The sequence below is a fragment of the Mirounga angustirostris genome, unplaced genomic scaffold (assembly GCF_029215605.1).
Source record: "Mirounga angustirostris isolate CCGP_5_RB_7025 unplaced genomic scaffold, mMirAng1.0.hap1 SCAF_10, whole genome shotgun sequence".
NCBI lineage: Eukaryota > Metazoa > Chordata > Mammalia > Carnivora > Phocidae > Mirounga > Mirounga angustirostris.
In genome coordinates this window covers 72733228-72761080 of record NW_026991718.1, presented here as the reverse complement: position 1 = coordinate 72761080, position 27853 = coordinate 72733228, and the positions used below count along the sequence as shown (strand labels likewise).

Here is a 27853-nt window from a genome sequence, read left to right as displayed (position 1 = left end):
CTCTGTATTGGACCTTCTAATCACTGCCCCGATACCCCTTCAGGAATGAAGGCCTTTTTCCCCCTGGGTGCTGTTGCCTAAGGCCACAGGCCTTGACTGATCAAGGCAGAGGTAGAAAGGCCTGACCCCTTTACTCCACTTTGGGACAACTCTGAAGAGCCATTCCAGCTTCAGACACCCTAGGGGTTGGATGAGACCTTTGTGGAGGCTCTACTTTGCCCTCTGCCCAGTCCTACTTCTGTCCCTTCCCTCCCACAGGTGCTGATCCCCAGGGCACTCCCTCATAAACCTGCTGAATGCTAATCTCCCTCTCTTGTTGACTTCCTGGGGAATCCAACCTGCAAACACACCACTGCCATGACTAGGTGAGTGGGAGTAAGCCTCAAACCCAGCCCTCCACATGGCTCCAACAGCCACTTTAGCCAGCCTCTCACCTTGGGGGGGGGGGGGCAGTCTCCTGAGTCCCTCAAGCTGCAGGGGATGAGCATCAGGCTTTCCTGTGGTCTCCAGTAAGCCCCAGTCACTGGACTTGGAGATAGCTGAAAGGCAAAACTTTGTCCACGGTGTGCGGAGAGGAAATCCATGATGTTGACAACTCCATCCTAGAAATCCAACTTCTAGTCTTTGTCTATATTGGTCCATACACTCCCTTGAGGTGGGCTTTGACTACAGCATGCAAAACCATCTCAAAAGCTCTTTTGCTAGTTCTGTATTTCTGTATTTTGAAAGTGAGCTAGACAAAGTCCCATTTTGACACCCCTTACAGGCCAAAGCAACACTATAGGGGTGAGGAGGGTGTCTCTGACCCCCAATTTGTGCCATTCTTAGTTACCAGACTTCAGAGCAGTACTGCTTGAGGCCTAATGTCATCATCTCTCTTGTTAGTAGCACCTTCATTTCTGCTCTAAGGTGGGGCTGGCACATCCTTCCTATAGGCCCTTCCTCCCACAGAGACTGCACCCACCAGCCTAGCAGATGGGCCAGTCTGGGTGAGGCATCTCTTACTCCTAGCAGTGAAGATGGCTGGGACTCTAGCTTTAGCTTCCTTCTTATTCACTCTCTCCACCCTCCCACCCACCACCACCAAATCCTTACAACACCTGTTGTTTAGAGCATATGATTTTGTGCTCAACTTCTATATTTAGAACGTTTTAAGAATATATAAATTATATATATATTAATTTAAAAGGGGTTTGGGAGAGGAAGAAAGGAATCATTACGTATTGATGCTCACTGACTTCAAAAGCCTTAAAAAATAAGTAAACGTATATCTCCTAATCTGGGAAATGCAGTGGGTGCACAACTGGATTGACTTCTCCTGGAGGGGAGGGAACCACTGTCTCTCTCTCCCTCCAGATTGATTCCTTCCATTCTCCTTGAATCCGCATAACACAGTGGCCGTGGACCAATGACTCCTTCACTATTTGCTGAATGACCAAATGACAAACACACAAGACCTCTCCTGGGCAAAGACATTAGTCTCTAAGTCCCTGATAATCCAGGTGTGGGGTGGGGAAACTGGTTTCTTTAAAACTGGATCCTTCTTCCTGGTAAGCACTAAGAATTTAAGTAGAAACAAATGTTCAACCCTTTCCTCAATAAGAATCCCGAATTCTTTTTGAAAGATGGCAAAATCTGGATTTGTAGGGTCAAAAGTCATGTTTAACCGTAGATATAGCATATGTTCCGGCTTTGGCCTGAAGCCAAACACAGGAGGTATGGTTTTCTGGTCATAGAGTTCATTGATGAGCGTGAGGATAGACTCCGAAAGTCACAATTTAAGAGCTGGTTTTGTTTGGAGGACTAACAGGCAAATGTGAGGGAATGGGTCCCTTCCCTTCCAACCCAATAAATGGCGGGACTAGGGCCCGATGGTTATTACATTAGATAACACATGTGCAGGGCCAGGGCTACCACCACCAGAGAGTGAATGCCCCCTGAAATGTTGCACCCCAGCCCTGACATGTGACAATACATTGAAAGTTGTAAAATACTAAAGAAATAGCCCAGACCTCCAAGATCTCCTCTCCTGTTAGATCCCACCCATCCCAACCTAATTTCCAACCACATCCTGGGTCATACTGTTACTTTAACAGGATTACCAAGGCCCTCTGTCTTCCACCTGCCCACCTCAGCCCAGGTGTCTGCTCTCTACCAAATCTGTAAGTTAACAATTTGTCTCCATCTATCCCATCCTCCTAAGGGTATGTATGCTCTACAGAGGAGAGAGGAAGCTAGAGACCCAGTCTCGTCCCGCATTAAAACAAGTCAGTATTCTCCTGGGGTCACAGACTGTGTTGCCAAGCTGTCCAGTCTAGGGTTGGGGGACAGGTAGAGAGATTTGCTGGGAAATGGGCAGCTGCTCCCATTTTAAGCAGCTTGGGAGTTTTGCCTAGTGATGCCCTCTGCTGCCCTCTGTGGCCAAAAGATCATTGTCTCTAGAGACACTCTAAATCCTGGAATCCATCTCTTTCCGCCATCATCTTTTAAAGCTTTTCTCCTGCAGTGCTCCGTGGGCATTAAAAAGTAAAATGGGACACTCTAGCCACAGGCCTGTGTTGGGTTTACACTCTCAGCTCCTTCCTGCAGAGGTTGTTTAACTGAATCCTGGAAGAAATCTTAAGAGGTCATTGGGCTGCTCAGCTCTGCTCTAAGCAAGGCTGGGTCCAATCCTTCTATATAGGGCTTTTGGTGAATCTCTCAGACACTGCCAAAATTCCAGACTCTTCAAAGTTACTCCCTGGGATTTTCATAATATCCATCCAGTTGTTTATCGGAGCTTGGGGACCTTTCACTCAGAGGGCAAAATCCCAATTAGAAAGATGGGCAGTCTGGCCATGGGGAAGGAACAATATTAATATGGTAGATGTGTTGAGCGACCCTTTACCTTTCCTCTTTCTTTTTTTTTAAATACCAAAATATCTAATTTCATAAACTCAGCATTGCTGAAATGTTCTGTGTAGGTTGGAGGTGTTGCTTTGTGACTTTTAAGCATAGCCCAGGACGCAGGAATTTTCTCCTTCCTCAGGCAGTGAACCATCCGAGCACCTGGAAGCCACCAAAGCCCCTGTTTCTTCTCCCACTCCAGCACCAAGTGAGATAAGTAAGCTTATTGTCGATTAAGGAAGCACTGTGTCTTACCAATCTCTTTATTAAGATAAATAAATGTATCCACTAGGACTGGGTGGCTGGAGAAGCCCAGTATGAAATCACTCCATTTCTGAAACCTACCAGCCTTCAGAAATGGCTCCCTAGAGAGATTTGCAATCTTTGTTTGAATCCCTTGACTGTCAGGCGTGATGTTTGATTTCAAAGTCTGTGTACACAGTCATGGCTCTAGGAAAATGAGAAAATGTGCCTGGTTCCCCAGTTCTCGGCAAGTTTTCTCTCTCTATTCTGCTTTCCAGTGCCTTCCAAAGGCCCCTGAAAAGTAGCCCCACCCCTCCCGGCGTGCAAGGGAAAAATATGTTTACTTTGTATTTTGGTAATAACACAAACCTATACCAAAAAAAGTTCCATTTACGATTATTTTTTCTTGAGCGTGAGGAATTATTTTTGCATTGTGGTAGAAAAAAAAGCTAGCATTAAATTTACCACCCTAATCATTTTAAAGTGTACAGTGCAGTGGAGTTATATTCATTTTGTACAAGATTCTAGAATTTTTTCATCTTGCAGAAGCAAAACTGTATACCCATTACACACTAATTCCCATCCCATCCCCCCACAACCACCTTTCTACTTTGTTCCTATGAATTTCGTTACTTCAGATACATCATAATAGCTGAATCATAAAGTATTTGTCCTTTTGTGAATGGCTCTGCTCACTTTGCATAAAGTCCTGGAGTTTCATTATGTAGATTATTTAATATAAAATCTGACAAGGCTTATGGGGAAAACGTAGAGCAAGGCTCTCAGTGCGAGGGCTCCCAGTCCCGTGGCCCTTGCTTTCTCCTCTTCCACTCACACCTATGAAACTTTTCGCAAATCTTGGAAGACTGAGCCTTCCCTGTCCCATCCTGAGATCTGGATCAACATAATGTAGGTAGTAAATGGGGTGGGATTCTTGGGAGAGCAGATCGATAGGGTCGGGGCAGAGGCACGTGGAGCATAGATGCCCGGGCCAGCATTTGTTGAAAGCAGAGTTTAAAGCGCAGCTGGAAAATCCAGGAGCTCTAATGGCCTGCCCCTTAGATCACTGATCTCTCTACACTCAACACCTGCAGACTTGATGTTCCCGGCGCTTCAATAAAACATTGGAGACACATAGGGCAGGCCTGAAATCCTGTGACTTGAGGACACGCTGTCAATTCTTATCCCCAAATCACACTAGGAAGCCAGACTGACTTGTCCAACTCTGAATTGGCCCAGGCCCACGCTTTGGTGGTCAGCTGTTGGGAGCAGGGCGCAGCAGGCCCTCGCTTGGAACGAGGGCCCGCCTCTCCCGCATCCTCACCAAAGCCACACGGTCCAACACGACCCTGCAAGCAACAGGTCTACCAGTTGAGGGAAGGGAAGAGCAGGTGAAGCCCTAGCTCTATTTCACTGCACTGTTTTCCCGAGACCCCACAGGAGCAGGTGATCCGTCTCCCTGCCTCTTCTTTCAGATGGCAAAGTCAGCTGCGTTCTGCCGGGAAAAGCGCAACGCCTAGGCTCGGAGCGCCGCTGCTGGGCCCTCGGAATTCTCCCGAGAGGGCCCGGGGGCGAGGCAGCAGAGCGAGCGACGCGGGAGCGGCACTGCGGAGCGGCTCCGCGTGGCGTGGCAGAGCGCGGGACCCTCGGGGCTCACAGTCCTGCCCCGGGCCCAAAGGTACGGCAGAGGAGAAAGGACGCCAGGGCAAAGGGGCACCCCCGCTGTCCGCAGCACTCCCGGAGACCGACTTCTCGCTGCCGGCTAGCCCCACTTGGGTTGCGCTTGCCCGGTGCGGAGTCCCACCATGCCACAAGCCACCCCGCCGACCTCATAAACAACTTCTGGAACTGCAGAGGGAGGAGGCGGGGCGGGCGGGCCGCGGCGGAGCCGAGCGCGGGGGCAGGGGGCGGGCCGGGGTCAGGGCAGAGGCTGCGGCCGCGCCTCCCCATTGGCCGGGACGCAGTGGGCTGCCCGGGCGCGCGGCGCGGCGCGGCGCGGCGCGGCGCGGGCGGGGTGGGCGGGGGCGGGGCCTGCCGGCGCACGCCCGCCCCCGCCCCCTGCGCCCGCGCCCCCCGCGCCCTCCCCCGCCCTCCCCCGCCCGGCCGCAGGAGTTTTTAAAGTGGGCTGGCGGCCCCGGGAGCCGGACATTTGAGAGCGGTCCACGACACAGCCCCTGTACCCAACACAGCGCTAGCCTGAGGCGGCTGTACAATCCTCGGCAGTGTCCTGAGACTGTATGGTCATCTCCGCGGTCGCGCCCGCCCGGCCTTGGACTCTTCCAACTCCAGTCGTTGCAGCCACTTCTTATTTTTATGTTTATTTTTGAAAACCCAGAAAAGTGACTCCTCTTCGTGGGAAAAAGAAACTAAGGTCCCGCTCTCGCGGCCCTCTTTTTGGGTTTGACAGCCTCCTCCCACTCCTTTCCCCGACCCCGCCTCCCCGTGTGCAGGTTCCTCCCCGGCACCTCTCTCCACCCTCCTCCCCGCACCTAGCCAGCAGCGCGCAAACTTCCACCTGACCGTGCGGGGCGCTCGGGACCTGCGAGCACCTAGGACCTTTAACACCGGCCCGGGCCACAAGGAGTAGGCGAGGGCCACAGCGAAGGCGGCGACTGCAATCCCCACCGGCCGGGGAGCTCAGGTGTCTGGCGTTTGAGAGCGCCACGGCGACAATGACAGCTGACAAGGAGAAGAAAAGGTAAGCGGGCGTCGGAGCTGGTCTAAGGGGAATGGCCACGCCGCACGGGGTCGGAGCGACCGAGAGCGGCTAGAAGAGGAGTCCGCAGGGGTCTTTGAGACCCGAGGATCGGTGTGGAGGGCTTTGAGGGGGGAGAGCAGGTGCCCCGTCTGTGGACGCGGCGCTTCGGCTTCGCAGTGGAGGGCTCTGTGGCCCGAAGAAGTCGCGAATCTGCGCGCGCGATGAGGCCAGGAGGCCCAGGGAGATGGCCCTGGAGGTCGGAGGGGCTGTGGCGCGCGGAACCTTCCCAGCTCGCCGCCGCTCCAGCCCCCCGCTCCAAATTCATGTGGCCAGCACGTTGAAATGTTTCTGGGTTGACTTGACCCGGGTCAACTTTGGACTTTCTCAGGTTTCGCATGTGGGGCACCATCCACTGGTCTCTTTTCCTTGGGACCCCACGGGTCCTTCCAAATGAGCTACTGTGCTCGCACTGCGCCCGATCTGGCCAGGGGCCGGAGGCGGAGCGCCGCGCTGGGACGCGCCTCCGCGGAGGGGCCAGAACGCAGCAAAGGGCCCTACTCCGGGTTTGCAGACCCCACTGAAGCTTCGAGAAGCCCCCTTCCTGATCCCGCACCTTGGCTCGGGAGGAGAGTTGTGTGGTGGGCAGGGTTGCCTCGCGAGGGCAGATGCGTTGGTGTGCGGGGAGGGAATGGAGACACTGGGTGCCCCCGGCAGGTCCCAGTGTCTCTCTCTCAAGAGCACAGAGAAGGGCAGCCACGATCCGCCCGTCTGCCCTCGCGAGCCTCTCGGCACTGGGTGAGAGGCAACTCGGGCCAACTCTCACTGCCTTCCCGCCCCCGCCCGGCTTCTCCCCGCCCGGCCCTCTCCCGGCGCGCGTGTGAACGCACCGTGCGGCCACGCAGGCGTGGGTACGGCCTCGCCTCCCGCGAGCGTGCGAGGCTGGCTGCCTGGCCCCCTGCTCCTCTGGTCTCCGCTGGGGCTGCCCCGGTGCGCTGGCGTTTTCAGCCCCGCCCTCCGCGGCGGCTTGGCGGGGCTGGGTTTCGCGGGTTGCGGGGCGGGGGGGCAGAAATGGAATGAACGTGCGGCCTGAGCCCGGGCGGATCGGCCGCAGGGCTGCGGGGCGATCGCGCGGGGATGGGGGGCCGAGACGCGAAGGGAGGGGATGACTAGCCCCGAGAGCTCAGTGCCTGGGTTGATTTGCTCTTGTTCGGACTGCCACTGTGGGACCTGCGCCAGAAACCGTGTATCTTCTGGTGGAAAGCGGCGGTTCCCACCTCGGTGCGCGGAGAAGGAGTTGATAAACGGCAGCGAATCGCGCGCGTTCTGGCCAGGCGCCGGGGCTCTCGCTCCTGGGTCTCTGGGGGACCCGGGTCCCCCTTCCCGGCCGCAGCTCCCCCTCCCGCGTCACGGTGGCGGCCCCGGACCTGAGCTGGGTGAGGGAGCGTGGGCCCCCGGGGCCTCGCAGCTCCCTTGGGGGCCTGTGTCTTTTGAGGGCGGCAAAGCAAGGAAGAGAGCTTAAGATCCCAACGCATTTTGTAAAATGTAAATTTTGTAAAATAGCCTGCATCCTGATGCCAGTAATAATGACTGAACAACCAAAAAACAAAATTATAGTCCGCTCTTCTGAGCGCGCTTTGGGCTCTGGAGCCGGCGAGGGAATTTATGGTACATTATACAACTGTGATGCCTATCAGTGACTGTCGCAATCGTGGAGGTGGGGACTGATGGCAATCTTGACAGTTGTGTGAAGTGTTAGCTTCTCCCCGCGGCTCAGCGCCGGGTCCTTGTGTTATGTATATTAATCGTCGCCAGAAACTTGGGAGCAGGGGAAATAATTACTTTGACCCGCTGTAATGCCTCCTTCGTTGGAGAGGGAGGGAGCTGGAATAGGAGATGGAAAGAAATTGGGTAATCAGACTCCGAATTACTCTCCTGAGCGGCGGGTTTAAAGAACGGCCGCGGCGATCGCCTGGTGAGCCGCCTTGAAGGCCGCTGCGGGGCCGCTGCGCGGAGCTGGTGGCCGCGCCGAATGTGTCCGCCCTCGGCGACTTGCTTGGTTGTTTGGGTTGCAGACTGGCCGGACAAACAGCGTGCACCTCGCCTTCCAGAGCCCCGTGAAGGGTTGTCTAATTCTTCTCGGGCTAATTGTTTTGAAATCTGTATTTACTTTTCGCGTCTGGCTGTTTGTTCGCTGCAGGCTCCTTGCGGGACCAAGGTGAACCAATACATTCAAAGTTAGTGTGTCATCTAAGTGTCTGTCCTTAGCTTTCCAGAAGTACCAAGAGCAGTGTGATGCCCGCTGAGGGGGCTCTCATGATGATGATTCTGCAACATTGGTTCTTAAGATTTGTCATTCTTCTGGTTCAGCAGAGCCGTTTTCTTTCCCAAAATTCCAGATGCACAGAACACTTGCAGTGTTCCTTCTAACAACAGCCCTCAAGAAGTGGGCGGGATTATTTTTGTTTCAAAACGTTCATGCCTGGATGGATATGTTAATGTTTAATAATAAAGAGTTTGCTTTCTAAATGTTGGCTGGCTGGCTGGCCTCCATGGTGGATATCAAAGTGCATTTTGGTGGTAGTGGGCGTTCCTATTGATCTCAGAGACAAGCGGAAGCTTGCTAAGGGTACTGCACACACTTACCTTTCTGTATCAATGTGTCAGGTGGAAGTGGTGTGTGCGTGGGGGGGTCTCATTAATTAAGGTTCTCTTCGGTGAAGAGCTAGAAAGTGTCTGGTGCGCCTGGTTGGCTGAGTCGGTTGAGCATCTGACTCTTGATTTCAGCTCAGGTCTTGATCTCAGGGTGCTGAGTTCAAGCTCAAGCTCAGCAGGCCATTGGGCTCCATACTGGGTGTGGAGCCTACTTAAAAAGAGCTGGAAAGTGTCTCACTTCCTGAATAGAACAATTTCTGAGTCCTTTCCCTGAGAGAGAAGGGTTTGGATGTTCTTAGGTGTGTGGGGATTGGAGAGTGGTTCAGGTAAATGTAAATGAGATCTTTGGATAATCCAGGAGCAAAGTCCACTCCAAAGTCAGACCCAGCTCAGAGCACCTTTCTGGAATGCTTAGATCACTTAATGCAGGGCCAGCGGTGGAAGGGGAGTTGGAGACATGGACCAGAAGTTTTCAAACTACTGTCCCCCCCAACCCCACCCCCCACCCTCACCAGCTGGACTTAGTTGTTCCTCTGCTAAAATAAAATCAAAGCCCACCTTTTCCCAATTCTGATGGGAAAACTATTGCTAGGCAGTTTTTCTCAATGTAGGTGTATTTTCTATAAGTATTCCTTTATCATTTGATTTCTCTGTCCACTGCATTACCAGAAATCACCAGAATGCAGGGATGATAAGGAGTTGGTTTAACACCTTCTAGGTTCAGGCATTTCTTATTTAATTCATTACAGCTTTCACGAAGTTCAAAAAGAATGCTGTGGTCTCAGGTGTTTTTTCCGTGTCGCTGATGGGGAACTTAACAATCATCTTATAAGCGCTCATGGAAATCATCTAGTTTGAGGCCCAGAGAGGTTCAGTGACTTTTCTAGTCACAAGGAAAGTTAGTGCTGGTAAGAATCAGAACCCTGGTTCATTGCTTTCAATTAATTATGTATTTTCCAATTGTTGACGAAATAGTATCCCCAGCCCTGAAATGCCTCTAAACAGTGAGAATGATTTCCAAAGGATTACAGTGCCCTCTCCCCCACCCCTGCCAAATCACTGAACCTTGTAGAAAGGAGATTTGCTCTTCTAGATAATTATAAAAGACTTCAAGCTGCAGCAGCAGTGCCTCTGTTTGCTTTTTGCAAAATAGGAAGCGGAGTTGGCGCGGGTTCCATTGTCTATAAACTTCGGGAAGTTTGAATTCAATTGTCTTAGTGCTCTCCCTTTATTTCACTTAGAAAAAAAATTTACTTATCTGTGGACCTCATTAAAGAAAACCAAAGCAAGGACTGTTGCACAGCAGAGCAGATTGTTTTGTGAAGTAGAGAACCCCATGTCAGCGGAGACATTCAAGCAGCTGCCAGATTGATTCCTGTCCTGAGTTGGCATTTTCTCTAGGAGTGAGAACTGTGAGACTCAAACTATTTAATTCACTTAGAATGTAAATCAGTCAGTGTGTGTGTGTGTGTGTGTGTGTGTGTGTTTGCATGTGTGTGTAGGGTGATCCTCAACTCTCTCTAGGAATTTATGGTATAAAATGTTTACAGATAGAAGGAACCAATTAGATTAATTCTCAGTGCTCCAGGATTCCAGCCCCATACATTTGAAAATACCTGCTGTCCTGTCTTATCTCAAGATTTAGGCGTTTCTCCTTTTCAAGAAATCTGTCCAGTAGCATTTGCTTTTTATGTATTTTCCCCAGTTTTGTCTCATACCAACATGACTTTTCATTTTACCTAATGAAGCTTCCCTTTTGCTTCTAGTACTGCCCATCACTGATAGTTCACCACTGATAGTTCACCTGGTAGGGTTTTTGCCAATGATGTCGAGTTAGCGATGTTTCCTCACGGAGCCCCCAGGCCCATGATGTCTGTTTTCATGATGAAAAGCAGCTCTGCTGTTCACACCCTGATATAAATCAGTAAGACAACAAATGTGTGTTGAATACTTGCTCCTACTCTGGATAAAATGCTAAAGAAGAGACTAAGAAAGAGGAGATATGGTGCTTTCAGTCGCTTAGTTTGATTGGTGGGGGGAGGAGGACACATAAGGAAGCTTACCCAAATATATAGATAGTAGCAGCTTACATGTAGCTTTTTTGTTGGGATCAAATCTTTTGAAGCTAAAGATGAGAAGCTCTTAGTAGCACTTCAGGCTGTAACAGTTATTGAAAAGTATTGTGTGGGTTGGTGGGTGGGAGAGTTGATCCGTAGTTTTCCTTGGAATCATACAGGGCAGATGCTGACCACCAGCATGGAGACTGGCTCAGGTAGGGTCAAATGGGGGTAGTCAGGGTTGGGGGTAATGAGAGTAAAGAAAAGGCAGAGGGTTCAGGAGTGTTCCCTCTTGTGTACTTCCATATTATGGACAGAAAGGCCCCGAAGATGAATGTTGAATGTTCTTTAGCACTTTTGGGTGAGGAGCACAGGAGGAGGTGTCCAGTAGGGTTCTGGGAGTGATAGGGTAAAGGTTGTGGTCCCTCTGAGGATAACAGTGCAGACAGCTATGACTTCAAGAAGGCCAAGAAGAGAGAGGGAGCTTAACCTGGGCTTTGTGAGTAGGCTTCATTCAGGGAGTGGTCTGTGAGCCTCTGAAATTGGGTGCAAGATATTATATATATAAGCCATTTTTTTTTTCCCTGAGGGAAGTTTGCCCAGAGCCTCAGTAGCCTTTCAGAGCTTCTGTGATCTGAAAAGGACAAGCCCTTGTTCTTCAGCGTCTGATTTGGTGACTGCCTTACATTTCAGGCTCTTTCTCTTCAGGTCCCAGACAGTTCCCACATTTCACTGCCAGTGTCTCTCCCTGTCTTGGAGATGGGGGAGGGGTTTGGTGTGTGTGTATCTAGTAAAGATTTTGTGGTGTACTTTTAAGCTTACCTGTACCTGGCTGGCCTGTCTACCCACCTACACAGCTGCCTTCAGTAATGGAAGGAAGGGGAGTGAGCAGACAGCACAGGGTTAGTTCTGGTGTGATTCATTTCCTTTTTCTTGTCTTTCTTTTTTTTGGGGGGGAGGGGCGGAGAGAGAATCTTAAGCAGGCTCCACAGCCAGCATGAGTCCAATGTTGGGCTCCAGTCCCACAACCTGGAGATCATGACCCGAGCTGAAATCAAGAGTCAGCCGCTTAACCGACTGAGCCCCCCAGGCACCCCATGATGTGGTTCATTTCTTAATGCTCTTAAATCAGCCATGAAAATTTGTCCTCACATTTTCCATCATCCCCAAACAGTTATTTGGAGGCCCTTTTATGCACTAAGAATGTGTGTGTCCTTAAGAGAAATAATATATGCAGTAGGACAAAACCATAAAACCTGAACATTTTAGTCTCCTTTGTGTAGGCTCTGTTCTCAGAACGTTACATGGATTAACTCTTTTAATCCTCCTAACAACCTTGTAGCATGAGCCCTGTTATCCCCATTTCACTGATGGGAAAGCTGAAGTATAGAAAGGCAACTGCCAAAGGTCAGATCAGTGGGAGTGGGATTTGAATTGGGCCAAGTGTCTCTAGATTCTGTACATTTAACCAGAGGTCCATTCCCCCTTACCTTTTCTAAGCTGTCTATGAAGTATTTAATACCATGCCTGATCATGGTAAGTACTCTATAATGATAACTGCTTTTGCTGTTGTAGTTATAATTATTATAATTACTTTTTTATGACTCATCCCTGTATTGAACTTACACACAGGGATTGAAGATCTGAAGGGTGGACTGGAAATTCTTATTTTTCGTGGGTTTCCCTCAACTCTGACCGGAGGTGGTTCTCTACTGCCCCCAAGAAGTTCAAAGCTTTCCACCTCCCGCCCTTCACTGGTGGCAAGACTTCAATAATTACTTTAGCCTTCAGACTCCATTGTGCAGGAGAACCTGTTAGAAGTCTTCCTCTGTGGCTTCTGAAGAACCATCTCCAAATCAAGATGCACAAGACTTCCTCTGGCTCTTTTGATCTTTTGAAATTGCACGGACAGGAAGGAAAGAATGGATGGAGGAATAAAGAATAGCCAAGACTGTTGCAATAATAATATGTTGCATTTTTATATACTCCTCTCTCTGAGAAGCCCTGAGCCTTCACAGCCATCCCAACACTGGCTTCGGCACTGTGAGCCTAGGAGGGTTTTCTGAGCTTTCCCCGTGCTGTAAAATATAAGTGCACCAACACATATCATAACCGAGAGAGAAGCAAGTCCTATGGGCAGTTGCATATCATCATATGTGTGGTAGTTATGCATGGGTATGTGCTCCTCACAGCCTCTGTGATTTCCAGGCAGAGTTTGGGTGTACTTTGTTGCCAGTTGTCTGGTCCTGTGTATTGAAAGCCACAGACTGGCATAGGAGTATGAAGTCAAGAAGGGTGGCGGGGCCCTTTGAGATCTCTGGATCCAAGGAGACAGGTGCCGAATGGGTTAGAATGTTATCTACTTGGAAGAGGCCTTTTGTTTTCCTAGTTTCTCTAGAAATACTGGTTTGCTTGACAGCCTCAGGCTGTTTCCAGGTGCCACGTGTACATGAGCAAAAACTCTTACATGGCAAGACCACCAGAAGCTTCACATGTTCCCAGGAGGCACACACTTCCCCCCCCCCCCCAATTTGGAAAAAGTCTTCAGTTTTAATGTGATAAGTAACTTCTGTGCAAGATAATGACTCTGGGAAGCAGTTCCTTTTCTCATGTGGGAAGATACTTCAGAAAGGGTGGTTCGTTAGTAAGGAGAATGACCCATTAAAAAAAGGGTATTTATCTGTCACACACCCACCTGGCATTTCCCCAATTCTCCAAAGCCTTGGAAGTGGATTGTTAGAACTCTCTTCTTATATGCCTCTGGTGACTTCCTGCATCCCCTTTTCATGGCATCCTCCAATAAAAAAAAAACAGAAAACTAAGAGGTTAGTTCAAGGAATCTTAGCAGATTAGTGGTTTTACTGAGTTAGGCTGTATAATAAAACACATGAGCAAGGAAAATGACTCCATTATGCTGTATTCGTGATGGTGCTGCTGGAGGGTAGCCCCCATCACTGTGTCGGCTTCCTGCAAATGCTGGGGGTACAGCCAATATTATAGTTTTTGTAGAAGTTAATCAACTCTGTGACTTTAGTTGTTTGGTTGTGACTTTAGTTGACTCTCTCAGTCTCATTTTCAGTCTGAGACTCCCTGCTTTTGTGGGGAGTCAGTGGTTTGCTATGAATAAGAGACACGTGGGCTCAATCTGAGACCATTCAGAAGCCTTTTATAAATCGTTTAAAATACATCAGTTAAGGCATATGGTTATTGGTGGCAGTAATCCTTTTTTTTTTTTTTTTAAAGATTTTATTTATTCATTTGAGACACAGAGATACAGAGAGAGAGAGCATGAGCAGGGAGAGAGGCAGAGGGAGAGGGAGAAGCAGGCTCCCCGCTGAGCCAGGAGCCCGATGCGGGGCTCGATGCGGGGCTCGATGCGGGGCTCGATCCCAGGACCCTGGGATCACGACCTGAGCCGAAGGCAGACGCTCAACCATCTGAGCCACCCAGGCGCCCCTGTGGCAGTAATCCTTTAAGTCACTGTGCTGTGTGTCTAGCCATACAGTGTTTTTGTCCTCTGTGTCTTGATGTTGTATTAACAGATACGTGTATTGTACTTTGATACAAAATTTTCAAAAGTTTTTTTCATATTGTCACCACTGTGTATAATATTTGTCCTGACTGCCCCTGGGTTGGGGGCAGGGGGAAGGAAGGGCAAAACATTATCCTAATTTTATACTTGGGAAATTGAGCTGCTAACAGAAGCAAACCACACTGTCTGCAGTGAAACCTACCACTGGACCCAGGCGTCCTCGGTGAGGTTAGGCCCCTAGGCATCCCCTGGGGCTCCTGTTACAAGGTAATAAAGAACCAAGAGCACAAAAGGGGTGACTCAAACTTCAGTAGTAACTATTCTCATTACTAATGAGTAATTACAGCAAATATTTACAGGCCTCCTTCCTACCTTTACAACTTCCTGTTGCTGAAGCACTTTGGAGTATTGAGAAAGATTGTCCTGGAAAAAGACGTCATACACAGTTGCAGGAAAGAGTGGCTTTAAGCACACACCAAAAAAATTGGTTGCTTTGCTCTGTTTATGAATTCCGCAGGGAAACAACAGAGAATTATGCTCCTGAGGGGCTGTTTGAGGATCCATTTCTAGGAGCTTTAAAACAAATTTTTAAAAAATCAATTCTGGATGATCGAATATCTGGGAAAATGGGACCCAACATGTTTTTACAGATTGTTCTAGAAATAAAAAGACTGCAAAGTAAAATTTTTGAGTTCAAGCACAGGTCATTTGGTCAACAGTCTTTTGTGGACATAATCTCTGCAATATTTTTCTGAATGAAGACAGTTGTGCATGATGGAGTCAACCAGGATATATAAAATACACCATGTGGGTACCACAGGGAGCTAGAAGACTACCATTCACTTAATAAAGATTCCAGAGTAAATCCTGATAGTGCTCATTTCCTATACACTTGGTTTAAAGAGCAGTCCAGTGAAATTGCTTTCTTCAGTATCTAAGCCACTGTACCCTTCTATTTCTCTCCTGTGTTTCCAAGAGTCCTCAGATGCTATTTTCGAATGGCAATATTCACTCCAGTACTGGCTAATGTTGATGAAGCTAATTTTGGTGCCCGGGGTTAAGGGAAAGAGAAGTCCTCTACAGAGCCAAAAGGGCTTTCTGGTGCCTGGGGTTGGAACAGCGTGGTGTTAGTAGACACACCACGGTTCACCTTTAGAACCTTTATTTGTGCGCTTGCACAACAAATGTTTACCCAGATATTAAGATAAGAAAAGTATGAAGGTCACATTTCGCTGGTAAGAGGGGAGCTTCTATAAATGTAATCATATCACTATGCAGCAGGAGGCTCTCTTTTATTCTATACCAGGGACTTAGGGGAATTAATGGTGGGTGGGGCATGGGAACCAGGCCCTTCTCTGTCTTTTGGCTTCCTTGCCTGCACCCTGCAGGTCCTGGCTCAGCTGATGTGCCCCTCCCATTAGGCGAGGCCCTTTGGGTTAGTCGAGAAGTCAGAGGAAATTGTAGTCCACTGTGTGGCCCCACTCTCTGGAGTCTTGTGGTGCTCCATGGAAATTGGTGCCCCGTGCATTTCCCTGCTATCTGACTGGCTGGGAAGCAGGCTGGCTACTAAAATAGCTTTCCTAGCCTCTCAGGAGAGGTTTGCATGGTGCTGATATTGCCCCTATTTTAGGCAGGGCTGTCATGTCCTGGGAGCACAGAGAGTCTTCAGGGTGGCAAAGGGGTTTCTTTTGTTGTGGATTTGAGTGTTTCTCCTAAAGATCTCTAAGGGTTAGCTTTGCTCAGAGCCTGAACGAAGACATGGATCCCTGGCCCAAGTTCCTTCCCAAGGGCAGCCTGCATGGCAGTGCAAGTTCATCTCACTGATAGTAAGGGACCCCACCCCAGCTCTCCCCTCATCTACCATCCCTGGACATGCCTTCTGAACTCCAGCTATGCAGGCCCCCTCCCTCTGGCCTAAGAGCTTTCTCCCCCCAGGTCACAGCCTCCCTTCCATCCGGATCCCCTCAACCTCCTCCTTCCATCTTGGACTCTCCTCTCCTCTCCTTCTACTCAAATATCCCCCCACTTTCCTAGGGTGAGCCCAAGGGCTCCCACTCCAGCAAAGCCTTCCTAGTAATTCGCATGCTGGCACCTCCCCTCCACCCCTGCGTGGCTCTTCCTTAGGTTTGCCAAAGAGCCTGCCTGATTCTGTTTCCTTGTTGTCTAACGTCATTGTACATGTTGTTGTCTTTCCAACTAGACTGCGTGCTGTTTAAGGGCTAGGATGTCTCATTTTCTGCTGTGCTCTGTCATACTTTCCACATTTTGAGTCCCTAAAATCATACTTCATTTTTAAAAATCATAGAATTGCCTTTTTTTTTTTTTTTTTGCCGTCCCTTGGGTTACTTGGAAAGCCTGCCTCTTGGGTTCTGCTTTTCTCATTCATGTAGATTTTGAGCCCTTTACTCATTTTCCTTTGAAAAGAAAGAAAAACTTGGGGGAACCACGGGCAGGTCTTGTTGATACAGGATTTTACATAAAATGCAAACATCAGGCTAGTATTATGTTAATGTTCCACACACCAAGGCAAGTGTCAGCCAAACAACAAAGTACTCCAGCTTTAGTCTCAAAGTTTAAAAGGCCGCATGGGAAGGTGTATGCAGGCAGAGTACACAGCTCTTAGCTCAGAAATCATCTTCCCTGGGGAGCCTTCCCTGAGCAGCCGCACCTTGGTTACCCCTTATTTATGTAGTCTTCGGTCTGTACTTTATTATTTGTATAATGCTTTTATAACTTGCTTTTGAATGTGTATGTGTCTGTCCCGGAAAACATTTAGGTGGTAAGCCCTTCATGAGCAGGGACCAGTCATCTTTTTCTTTTCTTTTTTCATATTAAACGTGTAGTTTTATTCAGGTTTGATTTTAACAAATGTTTAACGAAAGAAAGCCCACAGGAAAGGGTGGAGCTCACTGATGCCCGAGGAGAAGGCAGGTCCCCTCCCCTCCCCTCTCCTCCTCTTCCCTCCCCAGCTAAGGGGATTTGAGAAGAGACAAAGGCAGGGGAGGGGGCTGGTCCCCAGTCTGTGGGGTGGGGCTTGGGGTAAAGGGCCATGGGGAACAAGGGGCGGTCCTCTTTTTCTGTTCTTTCTTCCCGTATATGGCACCCAGAACACAGGCCCACATTTGGGCCTCAGGAATTCTGTGTCCAGAATTTGGGATGCTTAGTACAGAGGGTTAGAGGGACAGGAAGAAAGCTTTGCTCAGATCAACTTACTCATTTTCCTTGATCACCCAACAGGCATGTAGTGAGGTCTGTGTGTAAACGTTTATAGGTTACCTGCCACATTCAGGTGTCATGCCATGCAATGAAGTTACAAAGAATCATTAGATGGACCCTGCCCTCAGGGATTATAGTCTAGTTTTGAGTTAAAGAGTCCCTAAAATTGTTTAAAACATTGCAAGATGGTTATGTTGATGGGGACCCTAGACCCCTCTATAAGATGTCACTCTCTTCTTGGGTAGTTGAAACTAGCTCAGATAAATGATGGAGCAAACAGAGGAATATTAGTAATTAAGTGAATGTGAATAAGGGGAAATAGATCTAGTGTGTTGCGAATAATTAGGAGGTCAGCATTGATTAGAGGGCCATTTAACAGAGGAGCATTAAGATCTAGGTCTTCAACATTGGGTAGAACTTAAACAAGCATATGCGTATGGGGCATTCCAGTTGGGGTGAACAGCTTAAGTCAAATGAAGAGGCAGTAATAAACAGGTTGGGCATGCCAGGACTGGTGAGCTGGCTCCTTCCACAGCTGAGTCCAGAGCACTGTTAACGGACAGGAGGTGAGGACCAGGCCTGGGCTGGTATGGGGGAAGTAGGAATAGTCCTTCCTGAGTCATATTGTGATGGAATCTTTGGGCTGTCTTGGGGCCATGAGAGCATGCCTGCCTCTCTTGAGAATAAGTGAGACATGGGAGAGCTGCTCAGGGCACCTCTGTTACCTGCCAACCAGGAGCCTGGCTCTCGTGTGAACACCACAGGGTACCTGGAGGGCGCTGTGATTATTCTCCATAAGAATGACCTCAAAGACTAGAAATGTCCCCCCATATTGCTTAGGAAATCAGTCATTGCCAATGTGCCTGAATCACTCTGGAATATATATATTTGGACTGTACCATCCCTCAGGCAATAAATACCTCCCAGTGTACAAAACCAGAGCTGGAAGAGGACAGCTTACCGTATGCTAAAATAACTTCCTTCAGGCTCTGAGGAGGGGTGCAACCACCCTTATCCTGCATTCTCATTTTGATGATAAAGTCTCTGTCCCCTTAATACTTTGGTAAACCTGTCATTCTATCCCTGCTTGCTCTTTCTCATTCCAGATTCTAGGGCTTTGAATCTGATCATTGTAGAAAGATAGGGAAGTCCCTTCAACACAGCACTATTTACAGGGAGGGAGACAGCCACATCCAAGTCAGGTCACCCCTTTTGTCAGTCTCAACCGATAACTGTTAAGAGCATCCCTCAAACAGAGCACTGCAACCAGGCTGTTCCTGGCCCCATCTCCTTCCTGTTACATGGCTACCCCATTCCCTAAAGCCTGAGCTCTGCTGGTCTTGGGCAGATGCTGCCAGAAGAGAAAGAAAAGGAGTTGTCTTTGTGGAATCACCAGGGTAGGGCCTTTTCCCTCCCCCAGCAGGTATAACCTTTCCCCCAGAGGTATTCAGAAGCACTTGAGGTCATGGTTGGACACTTGTGAGCAGGGCCCTGGCCAGAAATCTCGAGAAGCTCTGGAGAGGCTCTTACACCGGGGACCAGCAGAGTCCCTTCAGTGCATGCTGTCCAATGGTACTTTGAGGGAAGCTGTACCCCCCGAATGTGGTTGGCTTGGGATTTAATCTTATCGTGACATCGGTATGCCTCCATCTCTTAATCCTTCTCTGTCCCCTCAGTAATCAATCAGTAACTGGTCGTTGAAGTGGGCAACTGCCACCTAGTGCTGGCATGCTGGCTTTATTCCGTGGTATATGCTCAGGCATCAAAATACCTGCTCTGTGCAGGCCGCTGAACGTTGGGGCTGAACCCAGAGAAGGGTCTCCGGAGGCAGGCGGAGGGAGCCTTCCTCATCGGGGATTGCAGGTGACCGAGAGCTGCAGAGCCCAGTGCAGCCCGGACATAAGGCTGTCTGTGCCTTGAGCAATCCCCAGGAAGCTGCCTTGGGGACATCCTAAGAAACCCCATTGGCCAGACAGTGGTGTTTACTCCAGTCTGGCCAGAGCTAGAAGTTTGAGTTTAGCATCTACCGAACCACAGCTCCAGGTAGGCCTCAGGAAGGAGAAGACAGGTGTCCTGACCAAACTCATCTGTGACTACACCACTGGGGGCTGGAGTCTGTGAACATACCATATCTATTCCTTTGTGGTTTTTTTCCCTTCCCTTCCAAAGTAAAAATTCCTTTTGAAAAAATTTCAACGTTGCCTGTGCTGAACTCCTAGCAAACTGTTCTCCCCGCTTAGACCAGAGTGGGGAGGGGACCCCGGGCACATTTGGTGGTGGTGTGGTCACCAGAGCCTCTGGCCAGTTCCGGGCCTTGGGATATCCTGGTGACCAGAGCATGCAGGCGGAAAGGAGCTCTGAGCTGACTGTGAATGTTGATCCCTTCTCTCCGGAGCCGTTCATTTGAGCACACTTGAAACGATTTTCCATATTCAGATGAACATAAGCCTTGTGATTCTGCAGCACCTGTAACCCCTTATATGGACTCCACTCTTACAGAATTAATGACCACAGCCGTAACTCTCCTTGACTTAGGTCTTCTGGGCCTCAGCAGGGCACATGTTGGTATTGGAAAGGGACAAACTTTCACCCACCTGAATTTCTTTGCCTCCAAAATCAGTGTCAAGGGATGACCACAAGAGTTCCATATTTCTTAGCCTTTGTTTTGCCAACCAGATTTAAATGCTCCAGGGTATTTACAATCTGTTTGGCAAAACAGATTGTAAATCTTCACTTGTTTTGTGTCCCTGGCAAAGCTTGCCTCCACATGAAGGTCACAGGAGCTCTCAAAAGTCCCTAGGAGTCGGAAAGACTGTTCTAGATCCCTTTCTGACTTGTGTGACCTAAAACAGGTAATTTAACCTCTCTGCGTGTTTCACATTCCAAAAGGGGGATTAGACACACTGACTGCTTTCTAAGAGTACTGTCAGGAGGTTGAAATGAGCTAGAGTTTCAGTAAAACCAGGCATTTAAAAAGCATATTACACTTCAAAAATCATTTTTGCAACCATTATCTCACTACAAAGACCTTTGAAAGGATAAAGTGCAGTCTGTTAAGGCATCATCATTAACAAGCACAGCGGTCTAATCATTCGGCACATCGGTACCTGTTGGAGTGATTTGACTGTAGTTGAAAGGGAGTCTCAGGAGAATCTGAAGGGAGATGCTTTTCAGGATTATGGGCTCTTACCAACAGTGATTTCGGGTTATGAGTTATATTTTTCCCATACTCTGAGATGAGAGGAAATCTGATAACACCAAGAGACCAAGGAAACTTCCAAGACTCTTGAAAAATGGTCTGACTTGGGACGTGTCCCTTTCCATGCCTGGCCTGCTCTCCCCTCACCTGGGGAGATAGAAGGTCCATACCAGCTGCCATCTTGTGAAAAGTGGGAATTTCCCTTTGACTTTGCACTCCCAGGTCTCTTGACCTAAAGGGCTGTACGCACACTCCATCTGCTCAGGTCCCACCTGCTGCTTTGCATCTTATGAGTAAGATCTCATTGTGGACTCCCGAAGGGACAGAGTCTTTAAAATAAAGGTCAGGCAACTTATTGCAAGATCCAGAAATGGGGGGCATACGAGTGCCATGACGATAACCTGAGCCTCCCGGTGTTACTGGAAGTGGGAAGAGGCTTTGGGTGTGAGGACCCTGGCTCTGCCACACTGGGACCATGATACTTGGCCTCAGATCTGCAGCATTCCTGCTACCTCTTGTGCCTGAACGTGCCCTTCCTGCATCCCCACGCGGATCCAGCCAGAGACTTGAGCCTGAGGTCTCAGCTTCAGTATTACCTCCTTGGGAAGCTTTTCCCAACCTTCCTCGGTTAACTTCCTTCCCTCCATTCCTGTTCTCCTGTTTATTTTTTGTAAGAAGACTTCCCACATGCTGTTGTTGTTATTATTATTATTATTTTGGTCTACTTATTATCTTTTGCTCCCCTAGTTTTAAGATTCTAGAGGGCAGGGACTGTGCTGATTTGCTCACCACTGTATCCATAGTGTTCGGGGAGTGCCAGGCACATATTAGATGCTCCTGAAAATAATTGCTAAGTGAAACAATTTATCTAGGATTGCTGGGTCTTTGTCCTCAACTCTACACTTCTGTTTCTTACATGTGTTTGGTGCTTAATTTTTTTTTTTTTCCCAAAGCTGTTGATGTAAAGTAGTTGTCATTCTCATCATGTAGATGAAACCATTGTGACATAAAAATGTGATCACAAAGCCAGAAAGTGGTGGAGCCCATGTTAACAAACCCCCAGGCCTAGCCTCTTTCTACTGTCTCTCTGGGCACCCGATTTTTGTGCTGTGGTGGTATTGTTTGTCCTGTTTGGCAATGTTTACACCGGAGGAGTAGGGGCCATTGTGTGTTGGTGGCGTCTGGAAATACACAAGAGAGTCCCAGGAGAACACCACTGGTGGTTCTTACCACGATTAGCAATTTGTCAGGCCAGGGGCAGTGACTGGGTGGGTGTCCTTCCCTATGTGGCTGGTCCTGCCTGCTCCTGACAGAGGCAAAGGGGAGTGGGAATCCTTGGACCCCAGCCCCATTTCTGTCTGGTCCTGTCTGTCCCACCTCTCACATCTAGTCCCTTTTTGCTTGGGGAGTGTCCTGTTTGGGTATCTAGTGGAATTTCTGTGGTCTGATGGAGAGGAAAGAGGAGTGCTAACTGGCTCAGTGACCTCTGAGCATCAGTTTCTCCACCTTTAAAATGGGCCAGTAGGTGGGAACCAGACACCAAGATCCCTTTTAGGGTTCTAATTCCATTGTGAAGTGAAGTCCAAGGGGAGCCTGGTTTCCAGTGCTTCCTTAGGGAAGGAGGATGAGCTGTTAGAGGTGATCAGGGGGAGCCTGGAGGAAGCCTCTCCAATTTCCTTGAACCCTCCCCCCCCACTCCAAGAGGAGGTTCTGTTAAAGTGGACAGCGGTCGAGACGTGGCAGTCACTATTGGGCATGGAGTGATGCTCCAGAAGAGGGCTGGGTCCACTTCCACAATAACAGCAGGACCGCCCTTGAGAAGGAAGGGGGGTGAGGTGTGACAGAATGCACACTGCGCAGTGGTTTCTACCGAGGGAACAGCTATGTTATCAGGAGGAGCAGTGGCTCATCTCCTAATGCCTGAGGAGAGGGAGGCGGGCTGCTAAGAGAACTGGCTCCCACCTGCCGCAACCACACCGCAGTCTGTTGCGGACACCCTCTGAGCCTCTGTTTTCCACACTGTTAGAAGTCTGCTCTTGTCTCTGCCTGCCGGTTGGATTGGGCTGGGAAAACAGAAATTGCTGCTGGGGGTTGGGGTTGTTACTGCCACGACTCCTATATGCAGGAATAGTTATTTATAGATGTGTGTGTATAAATGAACAAATCTGGAGTGCTCAGGCTTGATAGGGACATGGGACAATGGACACACGCCCCCTGATCTGAGGCAGTGAGCAGCAAGCCTGAGTTAGGAAACCGGGGGCCTGGAGAGGAGCAGGCTCAAACATTACGGAATGGAGTCGGGCTGTACTGGGGGGAGGGGAGCGCACTGTGGGACAGAGGTGAGTCACCGTGCATGAGTGTTGGGGAGTCACCTTGAACTTGGGCCAAAAAAGTAGAAATATTGGGATTTGGGTTTATCTGCCTTTAATCAGGTACATCAAGTTCTGGATGGCCGCCCACTGGCCAGAGACCTGGGGTGGACGGCTCTGCCTTGCCGCCCTGGGAAGGCTTTCTGCTGGCTTCAGCCCTGCTGAGCAAAGTCCGCTTGTTCACTGGAGTTCACACAGACTCCTTGCCAGGCCTGCCCAGAATCCTGTCTCCTCTGACTTCCTGTGCTCTTGCATAATATTTCCTTGCTTCTTGAATGGCTGCCCCCACCACGGGGGCAGCTCACTGACTGACGCTGCTGGCTGGAGAGCAGGATATGGAGGGAGGGTGGGTGCGCATAGATATCACCCAAGGGTGCTCTGGGCCCTGTGGGTCGAGGGTAGGAGGCACGGTGCTCCCCATAGTGGTTGGTGGAAGATTTTAGCATAAGGGTAGTTAGGGAGACTGTTCAGGTATGTACACACACACACACACCAGTCCCCATACATCTCTCCTGTAAAATTATTTTTAAAGTAGCTAAGGTTTTTTTTAATCATAAAAACTATACATGTTCCCTATAAAAAGACCTAGTATAGGAGGGTGTCAAGATTAAAAATCAGCAAAATTTTACCACCCAGAGGTAACCACTGTTAACATTTTCTTGAACCTACTTCTACATAATAAATATAGATGTGTAATCCAGAATGCTATTATATTATGTCTTGTGAAAAATGCATTTTCTATACAGCAATATATCAGAATTATCTCGTAGCTATCATGGTACATAGATTTACTAAGTAGCTGTATTAAGTTCCACTTACAGATGTATCATAATGCAACCCCTATTCACTGACGTGTCTAGGCTCAGAAAACAAGCTCTAACCAGCCCAAAGATTATTCTCAAACCTGAAAAGCAGCATCTCTCCCATATTCCTGACCAGTGTGTTAGCTCTGGTATCCCAGAAATAACTACAAATTAAAAGGTGTTTTTTTTTTTTTTTTTAAACCCATATAGGGTTTTCTCTAGGCTTAGAATAATTCACATGGTTGCATAGATGAGACTGGGACGATAGGGCTGTCAGGGCTGGGCTGGGTCTCACTTTGGATAAGATGATCTCCCAGTGTGGCCCATATATCTGCTTTGAGCAAGGAGCCACTAGCTGGGAAACCAAGTTTTTCTTCAGTGGTGTCCCTGTGCCCAAGACTTCAAATAAGCTCCATTTAAAATTTTAATTGGTTTTGCCCTTCTGACACAATGATTTTGTGACACAATCCATATCTTGTAAAAGGCACGCTTTCTTCTTTACACAGTAGTGTATTTGTGATATTAAAAACGTTAATGTGTATACAGTATCATTCAGATTTGTTACAGTTAGAAGATTTTTAAAACTCGGCTAAAATAAATGGTATCAATGCAGTGTTTCTATCCCAACCCTGAAAGCTGAATATTTTCAAGGGTTGTGACGAGCTACTTCTCTTCCACTGCTGATGGCTGTTGGAAGTGTGGCGTAGATTTTAGTTCACTTCAACGTAAAGATGATGCCTGTTCTTTTGAGGGCCAGGTGTCTACAGCATTTGCTTAATTTTCTTTGAATCATTTTTAAACTGGATTGAATATTTCTTTGATTTAATCAGGAGTTTTAGTTTGAGGCTGGGGTTCATTGCTTGTGGTTGGTAATTGCTTGTTAGGTTTACTCTTGAGTCAAGACAAATTGTTTCCTAGTGCTTTCTGTTTCAGACTTTTCTTCTAAATCTAAACCTTCGAAAGCACGATAATGCTAGTCAATTTAAACACATTTATTTAAAACCTCTCAGGCATCATTTAAAAAAAAAACTTGCAATCAAAATTAGCACCGATAGAATCCAAGTATCTTACCCCATTTTGTTTATAGTTGTCTGCTGTCTGGGCAAATAATCTATTACAACAAATTTGCGTAATTATAGTCTCTCCTTCAATTTCTTCATCCTGGACTCTTTTTTCTAGAATTACTGGTGAGAGTGTTATTACATCAAATTCCCTGACTGTATTCCTGAAGAATTAGGAGGGGGGTAAGAGTGAGAGAAAACAGTGTGTTGCCTGCTTTATAGCGTTTGCAGTATGTAGACATGTAGCAAGTTAATTTTGTCATTGCTTCCTTTCCTCATCCTTACCTGATTTTGGTGGGGTCTTTGCCATGTGGGCACATTTGGGAAATGGGGAGGGACGAGAAGACTGAATCGGTCCTCAGAACTATGCAGCAGGACTTTGCTGAAATTGATACTTCTGTACAGTGAACATGGAGCAGCTGTTGGCCTGGCAACCCCTACGTGGAAAAGTGCACGCTGCTTGCAGATGACTTTTGCAGTACTCAGTGTTAATCTGATAAATGGCTTTTTTAATAGTAGTTTCTGGGCTAATGGAAAGGTCGAAGCAAACCTTCATGAACGGGAAGAAGGATGGGGATTTTCAAGCCACTGAGTGAACATGCTGCAGAGCCCCAGCCACATCTCCAGTTTCAGCTGAACGTCGCTTTTTCACATCAGATATGCTTAGAGCTTGGCAAACTGAAGAAAGCTGGGAGTGCTGTTTGTCTTGAACAGGTGTAGCTGTCGTTATCATTTCAGATTTCGAACATGGAGATGTTTTGGAGTCCTTTTTATTCAAGACGTTTACTTTGAGACTTAAGGACTACTACAGAAAGTTGACATTGTGGTGTCTTTTTCCTTTGCTGATGGTGGTGGAGTGAAGGTGGTTCGTGACTCTTTTTTTTACTGTGGTAAAAAAAATATAGAACATAAAATTTATCATTTACGCCATTTTTAAGTGTACGCTTCATTTGGCATTAAGTACATTCACACTGTTGTGCAGCCATCGGCACCATCCCTCTCAAGAACTTTTTCATCTTCCCACACTGAAAAGTCCACTAAACACTAACTTCCCATTCCTCCCTCCTCCAAGACCCCAGTAACCACTGTTCTACCTTCTCTGTGAATGTGACTACTCTAGGAGCCTCAGGCAAGTGGAATCATACGATATTCGTCCTTTTGTGTCTGGCCGATTTCACTTAGCAGAACGTGTTCAAGTTTCATTCATGTTGTAGCACATGTCAGAATCTCATTCCTTTTAAGGCTGAATAATATTCCATTGTTGCTTATACTGCATTCTGCTTATTCTTCCCTAAATGGGCATTTGGGTTGTGTCTACCTTTGGCTATTTTGAATAATGCTGCTAGGAACATGGGTGTACAAATATCTGTGTGAGTCCCTGCTTTCAGTTCTTTGGGGTATAGACCTAGGAGTGGAGCTGGATCTATGTTTAAATTTCCCAGTGCGGGGCTTGAACTCACAACCCTGAGATCAAGACCTGAGCGGAGACCAAGGGTCGGATGCTCAACCAGCTGAGCCACCCAGGCGCCCCCTATGTTTTTTTTTGTTTGTTTAGACTTTATTTATTTATTTGAGAGAGAGAGAGAGAGCAAGAGAAAGCACAGGTGGGGAGGAGAGGGAGAAGCAGACTCCCCACTGAGCAGGGAGCCTGACTTGGAACTCGATCCCACCTGGGATCGTGACCTGAGTGGAAGGCAGACGCTTAACGGACTGAGCCACCCAGGCGCCCCGGGCGCCACCTATGTTTAAATTTTCAAGGAACCACCAAGTGTTTTCCGTAACCGCTGCACCCCTGCACCTTCCCACCAACAGCGCACAAGGGTTCCAATTTCCCCACATCTTCACCAACACTTGTTGTTTCCTGTTTTTTTTGTTTTTGTTTTTAAAAGCCATCCTAGGGGATGGGAAGTAGTATTTCATTGTGCTTCTAATTTGCATTTCCCTAACAATTAGTTTATTTGTCCTAATGAATATATTGGCCCATGCACGATGGCCTGCACGGGAGTGGAAATCACACCCGTGGGTTATCCCTGTGAGGCAACTGGGACTCTCCTTGCAGTGATGCTTGTTGGCCTAAGAGGTGAAAGGGAGGGAGGTGCGGGCATTGTCAGCAGCCCACCTGTTCTCAAAGTTCGTACTGTAGAGCAAGTGAAACTAGGTGAAACCGGAGAGACCTTTGGGACTGAAATAACAGCAAATCTTTGGATGAGGTTTAACAAAGGCAAGCCCTCTGTGGGCTGGACCTATGCTCTGTAATCCTTCCTGCTTTAGCAGGATGTGTAGGCGTAAGTATCTCTCTTCCCTCAGAATAAGCACTGTTGGCACTGGCTACAGAAGCCTGAGCCCAGCTTCTTCCCTCTCCTCGGGGAGGAAATCCCCCAGACATCTTGCCAGAGGGTTGTGGAGGTCTTTGAACTGCCCTGCTAATTTCTCCACCTGGAACCGTATACACACACCCCCTCCTCGTATCCACCCCCTAAGTTCTCGCGTGGGCAGCTTGTGTTTTGGCAGGAAAGGAAAAGAAGTTGGAATTAAAGCATCCAGGGCAAGCTTGGCACTTCGCTGGTCACTTTGTAGCAGATGGAAAACATGACTTCTATAAGACTTACAACTTAATGTACGACTCTTTACGACAGGGGTTCCAAACTTCAGCATGCATCAGAACCAGAATTCACAGTCCTGGGCCTCATCCCCAGAGTTTCTAATTCAGGAGGTCCGGGGTGGGGCCCGAGAATTTATCTAACAACTTCCCAGGTAGATGCTGCTGCTGCTGGTCTAGGGACCACGCTTTGAGAACCACTACTTTGTATCAACCCTGTGAAATAGGTCTTATTTCCATTTATAGATGAGGAGCTGAGTTGTAGAGAGGCAAAATGACTTGCCCCAGGTCATCCAGTCAGAGTGCCCAAGCCCCGATTTGAGGGCGGGGCCCTCACTCCAAAGCCCCTGTTGTTTCCATTGTATCTGGAGGGGTATAGATGCACAGCCCTTGAGTATCCCTCCTACAGTCCACCCCCAGGACAGGCAGTATCAGCCAAGCATAGCACCTCTGAGCACACAGGTGGCCTTAGAATCCTTCACACGCTGCTCCCAACAACCATAGCTACCCAGCAGTGGGGGCTGAAATTAGTTATACC

The 27853-nt window shown here is 48.3% G+C and overlaps 1 protein-coding gene across 2 annotated transcripts in view; it reads left to right on the top strand.

Annotated features, from left to right (window-relative positions):
* The first annotated feature begins 5257 nt into the window (after positions 1 to 5257).
* Positions 5258 to 27853, top strand: part of EPAS1 (endothelial PAS domain protein 1) — an 82675-nt gene continuing 60079 nt past the window's right edge. Inside the window, exon 1 of one of the 2 annotated variants that reach the window (XM_045885065.3) lies at positions 5258 to 5827. In XM_045885065.3, the coding sequence (XP_045741021.1) occupies positions 5802 to 5827 (26 nt within the window). In that variant the 5' untranslated portion in view covers positions 5258 to 5801. The remainder of the gene's footprint in view (positions 5828 to 27853) is intronic. The other variant, XM_045885066.3, reaches the window with a different exon arrangement.